The sequence below is a fragment of the Engraulis encrasicolus genome, chromosome 8 (genome assembly GCF_034702125.1).
Source record: "Engraulis encrasicolus isolate BLACKSEA-1 chromosome 8, IST_EnEncr_1.0, whole genome shotgun sequence".
Classification (NCBI taxonomy): domain Eukaryota; kingdom Metazoa; phylum Chordata; class Actinopteri; order Clupeiformes; family Engraulidae; genus Engraulis; species Engraulis encrasicolus.
Window position 1 is genome coordinate 2,118,828 of NC_085864.1, and position 10,000 is coordinate 2,128,827.

At 45.0% G+C, this 10,000-nt stretch overlaps 1 protein-coding gene across 1 annotated transcript in view; it reads right to left on the reverse strand.

Annotated features, from left to right (window-relative positions):
* The window catches only part of LOC134453456 (LHFPL tetraspan subfamily member 6 protein), a 139,598-nt gene that overhangs the window by 4,080 nt on the left and 125,518 nt on the right, over window positions 1-10,000 (reverse strand). The window contains exon 3 of the mRNA XM_063204265.1: window positions 4,912-5,010. Within this exon, the coding sequence (XP_063060335.1) occupies window positions 4,912-5,010 (99 nt within the window). The remainder of the gene's footprint in view (window positions 1-4,911; window positions 5,011-10,000) is intronic.

Genomic DNA, 10,000 nt, shown 5'->3' on the forward strand with positions numbered 1-10,000 from the left:
TTTCCTGGTTGTATACATTCGTGACCAGAGTGGTGGTGAAGAAGAAGAAGAAGAAGAAGAAGAAGAAGAAGGAGAAGAAGAAGAAGAAGAAGAAGAAGAAGAAGAAGAAGAAGAAGAAGAAGAAGAAGAAGAAGAAGAAGAAGAAGAAGAAGAAGAAGAAGAAGAAGAAGAAGAAGAAGAAGAAGAAGAAAGGGATATGTGATGGGTGAGGTTGTGGTGGGCTGGGCTGCACCTCAAGGGTTAACAACATACGGCAGACAGATCAAAGGATTCCTCAAGAGGTGAACCGCTCTTCAGAGCATGTCAGAGCTACCTTTGGAAGAATTATTACATGCACGCAGGCACGCAGACAAGCAGGCACACACGCACGCACGCACGTATGCACGCACGCAGGCACGCAGGCAGGCACGCAGGCACGCAGGCACGCAGGCACACAGGCACACAGGCAGGCACGCACGCAGGAACGCAGGAATGCACGCACGCACACACGCACGCATACAGCATGCATGCACTCAGCAGGTTTGCACATTGTTTCCATTTTAATATTTACACTGCAGTGGCATAGAGACATAACACAGACAGCATATGTGGCATATGTACATTCATACACATGCACACACGCACGCACGCACACGCACACACACACACACACACACACACACACACACACACACACACACACACACACACGCACACACGCACACGCACACACACACACACAGACAAAAGCACACCCATGGAAGAGTGCAACCATATAAGGACCAGAAGCAGTGTGTTAACCCTTTTTAAGGCCCCTTTGAGTATGCCATGCCTTGGTATGGCAGTGAAGAGCATGCATAGCAGCAGTGTGTGCAGAGTGCACAGTACACGTTGCAGTGTTGACTCAACACTTAGAGTATGGACAACCCTATAAGTGTTGACTCTAAGTGTTTGATTTATACTGCAACATTTCATGTTTGCATTGAGTAATACACACAGCAATGTGTGTTCATGTGAGTGTTCATTGGGAGATCTTCACTGCGCGCAGAGTGGCACAAGACGAACCAGAACTGCTGTGCAGCTGAAGAGCCTTCTGGCCATTCAAATTAATCTTAACAGCTCATGTCAACGCCTGACGTCTGTCCAATTTCACAAGTGATGTCTAAATTACAAATCGTCTGAAAATAGCAGTGCGCTTGGGATATATTCATAAAGCAGTCCTTTGGCTAAATGCCATGGTATTAAAAAAGAATCGGTCTGAGTCTTATTTTTCGGCTATAATTTACTTAATTTCTATTATTCAAGGTCAAAGGTGTATTATTTGATTGTTCACAGTCCAGCTGCCAGCCCCAGTGTCTATTTCTGCCAATTGTACACTCTCAAACATAAAAGTCAAAACATCAAGATGGGCTATTATCAGTGGCGGAACCAGACATTTATTCTTGGGGGAGCAATGGGGTAGCCACATGAATTTCACAGGGGCATGCTCTTACACAAAGAAAAAAAACACTCAAACACTATAGAATAGATAAAGAGAATGACACCTGTGAGTGTTACCAGATTGAGTGGTTTCCGATGGTCATCTATGGGTTAAAGAAGGGCTCTGGGCAGCTACATATTCTGTAGATTTGTGTTCATATAAATCAAGACTTCTGTTTAATTCTGGCAGGATTTTATTCTTAAGGTGTTCTTTTTAGTATTTTGGGTTGGTAATCATTGGTCACATTTAAACATAACACCCGCTGTGCACCCTATAACTGCACCCTTAAGTTTTAGGTCTCCTATTATGTCAAACAGTAATCAGTTATTTTTTTGTGATTTTTTGTAAGATTTTTTTGTGATTTGACCCTCAGAAACCCATTGCATTGCAAATGGCAAGATTTACAAAGAACTATATAGTGCCTTACATTGACTGAACTTAAAATCAAATTAGGCCTATATATCCCAACACCACACAGTCATTTCCGGAGAGAAAATAGTATAGAAAAGATCACATTCCAAGTAAAAACATGGCCATTTTTGTATACTGCTAGCTGTCTTTTCTGAATACATTTTAACCATTGAAGAAGTAATTATTTAATATGTAGATGTGCCAGAAATGTGGGAAACACAAGTTTTTTAGAAAAGTGATATGAAGGGCTGCTCTTATTTGGAAGGAAGGTGCCTCACACCTGGGTGCTAAACCACTGGAATACACAGACAGTTGTGTTAACCTGTAGGCTATCTGTGTTTGTGTGTATGTGATAATCATATAGTGATGCGAGATGATAAAGGAAAGTGTTCCACTGGAGCCCAATATTGATTTTCAACGTTTCTACAGAATTCTCAGAAATGAACTTAAAAGTTTCTGCATCAGAGACTTAGTAAAATTAGGTTGAAAGGAAATGAACGCTTAGGTGTCTGAGAGTTAATCAAATTATTTTCTACCATCTGTGTTTTTATGTCACTTCAAATTTCAATGGAAATTTCGTGTAACACGAGTGGGCGGGGCTACTGTCCATTTTCTGGGGGAGCACTTGGGGTAGCCAATCAGATTTCAGGGGGGTCAAATGCTACCCTAGCCACCCCTGTAGCTCCGCCCCTGGCTATTATTATTATTTTGTGTTTCACAACAGCTCTCAATGTCTGTAGAACTGCTTGAAAAATTGCTACCATGCCAGCTTTTTGAAGTACTGGTTCTTATATGAAATCACTAACCCATTATTTTTCAATGAAGGGGTGAGTCTTGGTGTGTTTTTAATGCAATATCTTATTGTCAGCTCCATTTTAACTGCCTCCTCCAACTCAGCCTTTGGGGATAGGAGAGCGCAGGTGAGAAGCCCGGCGTAATAAAAGGAAGCGTTAGCATTATAATGAGATAATGTACAAAAACTAGCGATACTGTAGCCTGAAGCGCCGCACTCTTCTCTCATGAGGGGAGACAGTCAGTGACAGTTAATTGGAAATCCTCCAGTTGAAATGAACAGGCAGGCCTTCCCCACTCCCACACAAACAACAGCCCACCTGGTCCTGCTTCAAAGCATATAGGATACCCAAGTTGCACTGCAATGGGATCATAGCCTTGGGCTAAAACGTGTACCTGTTTCGTGGACATCGTCCAGCAACTATGCCATCTACAGATAAAAAGGAAGTGGATTGGATGGGGTTCAAACTTGGACCTATCAATGTGGGGTAAATGAAGGCTGAAGTGGTGCGCGATATGATGTGATTATGGGGGTAGAGGGAAATTATACAGGCATAATTACACAAATTACACCCACATTTCTAATGCTTTACAATATCATAACAGTATGCCTGGATGGTATGGCAATGTTATCCACTAGACCAAGGCTAGAGCGTTCACCTCTCCTTTCTGCTTTGAAGAAGGAAGGAAAGGGCCTGAAGGTAACGTCATGTACAGTATGTGTTATGACATTATTGGAGGAGCGGAGGCAAATTATGTAAGAGCTTTATTTAATTATGCCAATTACGCATACATTTCTGATGTTTTACAGCAGTAACAGCACGCCTATTTGGTACAGTTATTGGCACTGTTAGCCACAACACTGCACCTTCACAGCCAAAAAAACAGTGTTAATTCAACACCTACAGAGTTGATTTAACATTTTCAGGAGTGTGTTTGGTCCCAGAGTACTCTGCTAGTGCTAAGTAAACACTGCATTTAAAAAAAGAAAAGAAAACCGCGTGTGTTTTTCCACTCTGCTTTATTCACCTCACAGCATCATCAGTATGCAGATTACAAGGCCCTTTACGGCTTCTATTGTCCAGACTCTCTCATTTACAGCATTCTGTTGCCCTCCACTTATCCCCCCCTCTTCTTGATCACTATCGTAAAGCTTGATCGCTCCCTTTCCATGGGTCATTCCTTCAGAGTCCTAATGGACAGTCATTCGATGCATGGAAGCATGCACTTGGTTTAGATTGCTTAAACAAATTGCTTCTATCGTTGCTGTAATTTTGGTATTCATCTTCTGAGAGCAGTGTGTGTCTGTGTGTGTGTGTGTGTGTGTGTGTGTGTGTGTGCGTGCGTGCGTGCGTGCATGTGTTCTGGTTTTAAATAAACACAGTGGAGTCTCGTGAAACGTAATTCCAATCTTCTGTGAAACGCCTGTTACAAGTCTGTGTGTGTTTATGTGTGCGTGTGTGTGTGTGTGTGTGTGTGTGTGTGTGTGAGTGTGTGTGTGTGTGTGTGTGTGTGCGTGCGTGCGTGCGTGCATGTGTTCTGGTTTTAAATAAACACAGTGGAGTCTCGTGAAACGTAATTCCAATCTTCTGTGAAACGCCTGTTACAAGTCTGTGTGTGTGTGTGTGTGTGTGTGTGTGTGTGTGTGTGTGTGTGTGTGTGTGTGTGTGTGTGTTAGAGACCGACCGACATGAGTTTTTCTAAGGCCGATGCCGATACCGATATTTAGCGGTCAGTCAGCCGATGACCGATGTGACCTGCCGATTTTATGGGCCGATTTTTAGGGCCGATTTTTAGGGCCGATATACTATAATTTTATCCTTAATTGGCATGCTAAAAATGCTTTGTTAATGAAAAACATATTAATTGCGTCCTCTTTTATTATTTATCTTACATTGTCCGTTACTATATTTTAGAGCGAAACATCACGCTGGTGGTCACCAGCATTGACCATTCCAAGTAGATAGCTGCCTGCAGATGTGCTTGACTTAAAATCGGCGTGGCCAAATGAGAAAATCGGCCGATGCAGATTTATTAAAAAATAGCTAAAATCAACCGATTAAATCGGCAGCCGGCCGATTAATCGGTCGGTCTCTAGTGTGTGTGTGTGTGTGTGTTTGTGTGTGTGTTGAGACTGGTTTGATTTGTTGTTCCAGGTCTGTGTGTGTGTGTGCATGTGTGTGCATGTGCATGTGCATGTGCGTGTGCGTGTGCGTGCATTTCTGCACTCTTGGTAAAGGCATCCTTACCGAGCTGAAACTGGTCCGATTTGTTGTCACAGGTCTGCTGCACCTCCTCGCTGTCCCAGCCCAGTGGGTAGAGGGCACAGCCAGAACCAATTAGAAGACCTGCAGAGAGAGAGAGAGAGACAAAGAGAGAGAGAGAGAGAGAGAAACAGATACTTGAGTCTTCATTGCAAAGAATGTTAAAGGTAAATGATACGAAAGTTTCAGTAAATGCCCTTGAGCCCCCACACTGTTCCTCCCCGACCCAATACTGTTCTCTCCAGTCTCCAACAATTTTCATACACCACCCTTCCACCCCTGGCCCAATCACTCCCCGCCATCCCACCACCAACCAAGCACGACTTGTAAGTCTTTCCCAAAAACTGTACTTTTCACCATAAAAATGCTGGATGTATCACCAGGCCGAGGCTAAGCATCCCAAGTAGCACCTCTCTGACATCCAGTGGCCGAAATGATGGATAACTCTAAACCACCTCCCCATGGCACCCCCCTGAACCCTGGCAAGCACACCACCATGCCCGCTCTGACCCCCCTGCCATGCTCTCTGCCAGTGCCCCTGTCAGTAGTCAGTGCCAGCTTGGCAACGGGTTGGTGCAGTGCATGGCTCTCCCAGCCGTCATCTTTTCCATTAGGGCATCGTGTCCCTGAGGTGTGTGATAGCATAGGCCATCAGACTGGGCTAGAGACACACACACACAGAGACACACAGACACACACACAGACGGACCCCCCCCCCATCCACACACAAGGGCAAAGTTTGTCTTTTTTCACAATGAACTATGTTCGATATGATATGATATGATATGATATGATATGATATGATATGATATGATATGATATGATATGATATGCTATGCTATGCTATGCTATGATATGATATGATATGATATGATATGATATGATATGATATGATATGTACATGCCCCCTGATGATAGGCTCACTAGGGCCCTTTGCCAGGACATACACAGTGTGTGTGTGTGTGTGTGTGTGTGTGTGTGTGTGTGTGTGTGTGTGTGTGTGTGTGTGTGTGTGTGTGTGTGTGTGTGTGTGTGTGTGTGTGTGTGTGTGTGTGTGTGTGTGTGTGTGTGTGTGTGAGTGAGAGAGAGATAGCTAGCAGAGAGAGAGAGAGAGAGAGAGAGAGAGAGAGAGAGAGAGAGAGAGAGAGAGAGAGAGAGAGAGAGAGAGAGAGAGAGAGAGAGAGCGAGAGATGGAAATTTGTCACCATGCTAGCAGCAGGGCAGAGATGGCAACAGAGGGGTCGTAGTAAAAGTGCTTAGCCTGTGTCCTCCCGCAGTAAGTGGAATGGCAATAAAGTGTGTGTGCGTAATAGAGAAAGAGAGAGAGAGGGAGCGAGAGAGAGCGAAAGAGAGAGAGAGAGATAGGAGAGAGAGAGATTGAGAGAGAGAGAGAGAGAGAGAGAGAGAGTAAGAGAGAGAAGAGAGAGAGAGATAGAAGAGAGAGCGCAGCTCCAGTGTAAAGTGCTGGTCTGGCTGGCCTCTGTGCGTGTGCAGTAAGTGGCGTTGTGATCACATTAGCTTAATCCTCACCAATTTGCCCCCACGCCTACCTATCAGTCTGCAGAGAGACAGTTAGCGAGGCTAGGGGAAACAGTTTGACAGGGCGCGAGTGTGCATCTAGTGTGCGGGTGTGTGTGTGTGTGTGTGTGTGTGTGTGTGTGTGTGTGTGTGTGTGTGTGTGTGTGTGTGCGTGTGTGTGTATGTGTGCGTGTGTGTGTGAGAGAGAGAGAGAGAGAGAGAGAGAGAGAGAGAGAGAGAGAGAGAGAGAGAGAGAGAGAGAGAGAGAGAGAGAGAGAGAGAGAGAGACTGTGTGCGAGAGAATGTGTGTGTGTATATTTGTGTGCATATTTTTTGGCAGCACATGAGGAGCGTATGTGCTGATTAGCTGCAGTCAGCTAGTATTGTGTGGCCTCACTGCACACACACAAACACACACACACACACACAAACAGACAGGCACACAAGCACACACGTTCAAATGCTCACACACACACACACACACACACACACACACACACACAGACACAGACACAGACACACACACAAACTATGTACGAACACACGCATGCACACAGTTCATGTCGTGGCCTCAGAGATAACAAGTGGCAATTAACGACTGCTGCCCTCGCACTAGGGAGCTGGTGTATGTGTGTGTGTGTGTGTGTGTGTGTGTGTGTGTGTGTGTGTGTGTGTGTGTGTGTGTGTGTGTGTGTGTGTGTGTGTGTGTGTGTGTGTGTGTGTGTGTGTGTGTGTGTGTGTGTGTGTGTGTGTGTGTGTGTGTGTGTGTGTGTGTGTGAGTGTGTGCGTTTGTGTGTGGAAAGACAGAGTTGGGGTTGTGCACTTTTGTGACCCACAGGGAGTACACACAGTTATTTGCCAACATATACACTGGAACAGACACACAGAGACAGACACAGTCAGACAGAAAAGCACACAAAGACTCAGACAACCAAGCAATCGCAGAATTTGTGTTTCACAAAATACACAAGCAGACTGTCACATGCACACATGTCACTTGCTCTCATACCCTTGAGGAGCCAAATTCCTTAGACAGGCAGACACACAGTAACACACCTGCACACACATGCGCACACACACACGCACAAACACATGCACACGCACTCGCACACACACGTGTGCGTATACACATGCACACGCTCACGTACACGCATGCACACACACACACACACACACAGACAGACACACACACACGCACGCACGCACGCACACACACACACACACACACAAAGACACAAATATACCCAGCAACAGCATGGCAGTTACCACCCAAGAAAGCAGCGTGTGCCTGATCCTGATGTTTTGCGATTTCAGAGCTGCCAAAGCGATAGCATGGCGTCTTACAACACCTGCCTGTGAATTAATTTGCACCGAATGCTAAATACAGACAGAATTATACACTCACTCATTAGAGATACAAACACCCCAAAGCTCTGCTAGAAACACACACACACACACACACACACACACACACACACACACACACACACACACACACACACACACACACACACACACACACACACACACACACACACACACACACACACACACACACACACACACACACACACACACACACACACACACACACACACACCTCTGTGCTGTAATTAACGCATGAACAGCTTTCGGAGAGGGAGAGAGGCGAGGAAAAAGGGGTATTGAAAAAGAGTACAGAGTAAAAGAAGGAGCAATTCAGAGTGTAGGAGAAAAGGAGAGTGAGAGGGGAAAGATTAACAAGTGTGTTTGTATTTGTACATGTCTATGTTTATGTATGGGTGTGCATGTGTGCTTATGCATGTGCATCTGTGCATCTGTGTGTGTGTGTGTGTGTGTGTGTGTGTGTGTGTGTGTGTGTGTGTGTGTGTGTGTGTGTGTGTGTGTGTGTGTGTGTGTGTGTGTGTGTGTGTGATTGTGTGTGAGTGTGTGTGTGTGTGTGTGTGTGTGTGTGTGTGTGTGTGTGTGTGTGTGTGTGTGTGTGTGTGTGTATCCGCAATGGAATTGCAACGCCGCTAATTTCACAAATGCCGCTCCCTCCCCAAATCCCACCGGGAGTTCGGCTGGCATGGATAAATAATCACATACCACGTCTATTTGTGGCAGAGGCGTCAAGGGACTCGATGGAGGAGAATGAGGAGGATGAGGAGGAGGATGAGGAGGAGAGAGGATGAAGAAGAAGAGAGAGGAGGAGGAAGAGGAGAGGAGGATGAGGAGAGAGCAGGAGAAAAATAAGGGCGGAGAGGTAGGAGAAAGGAGGAGAAGAGAGGACTAGGAGGAGAAGGAGAAGGAGAAGGGGGGAAGTGAAAAAGGGAGAAGGGAAGTCAAGTAGGAGAGAGATGGAGGGAGGACAGAGAGAAGGAGGAGGAGGTAGAGGGTGGAGGGTAGAGGGTGAGGCATCTAAACTTGAGCGTGCCTAAACTCTCAAAGGATTTGTGCAGCGAGCAATCATAAGGGCAGGGGGCCCAATTATATTCTCACAGCCGAGAAAAAATGTAATGCTGACTATCTCTGAGTCTGCTGTTTTTCGCAAGGAAAAGAGGAGAAAAAAGAGAGAAAATCCAGCTTTGTGGTTCCCTAGGGAATGGAGCTTAGCAACTTCCCCACTCTCTCCCTCTCCTTCTCTGGCCAGTTGGGTCAGCTTCCACAGCGTGACTGCATGCCACTTTATGGTTACAGCGCCTCTCCCAGCATACGGTACAGTATGGTTATTGTCTCCCTAGTCCTCATTACACACACACACATTTGTGTAAAAAAAATAAAAATAAAACTAAGACACACAAAAGAACTCTTTTTGCTGAAGCCAGATATTGTTATTTTCTTCTTTTTGACTTAAGGGTACTTGTGTGCAGGCACTTTATGGCCAAACTCTCCTATACTGTGGGGCTTTTGTCCAATGTCCTCTTTGTACAATTACTTAAAAAAAAATAAAAACACGAAATTAGGTATTGTTATTTTTTTCTTTTTTTTGACTTAAGGGTACTTGTGGCAGGCACTTTATGGCTAAACCCACACACATGCTGCATACTTGTCGTCCCCATGTCCTCTATTCACAATTACTGTAAAAATAAAAACCCAAAATGACTCTGAAAGCCAGGTAGCGTTACTCTTTCTTTTTTACTTGAGGGCACTTGCGGTGCACAAGGGGGACTAACTAAGGAAGCCATTAGTCAGCACTCCACACCTACAAAAAGTTTTACTGATATTTTATTGAGTAAACAGCCCCATTTAGTGAAATTCCACGAGTGTCTTCCATAAAGGTCAACTTGTTTTGGAATTTTGTGAGGATGTTTATATGGTGATGATACATATTATACAAACAGTCTCTTGTTACATTTTGTCCTTGAGCCCTGCGTCTGATGCAGCAAGGGGACACTCTGGGATCATTTAAAATGGAGGAAAAACCGCACTCGCGAGCTAAATAGGATTATTTATTATACCACCATGAGACTCAGGTTGTGAGAGCATTTTAAGTTTGCAGTCCTTTTTATATGCACCCAAAGCTATTTATATTACTTTAGCAGTTGAGCATGCCCATCACTCTGGGATCAGACAG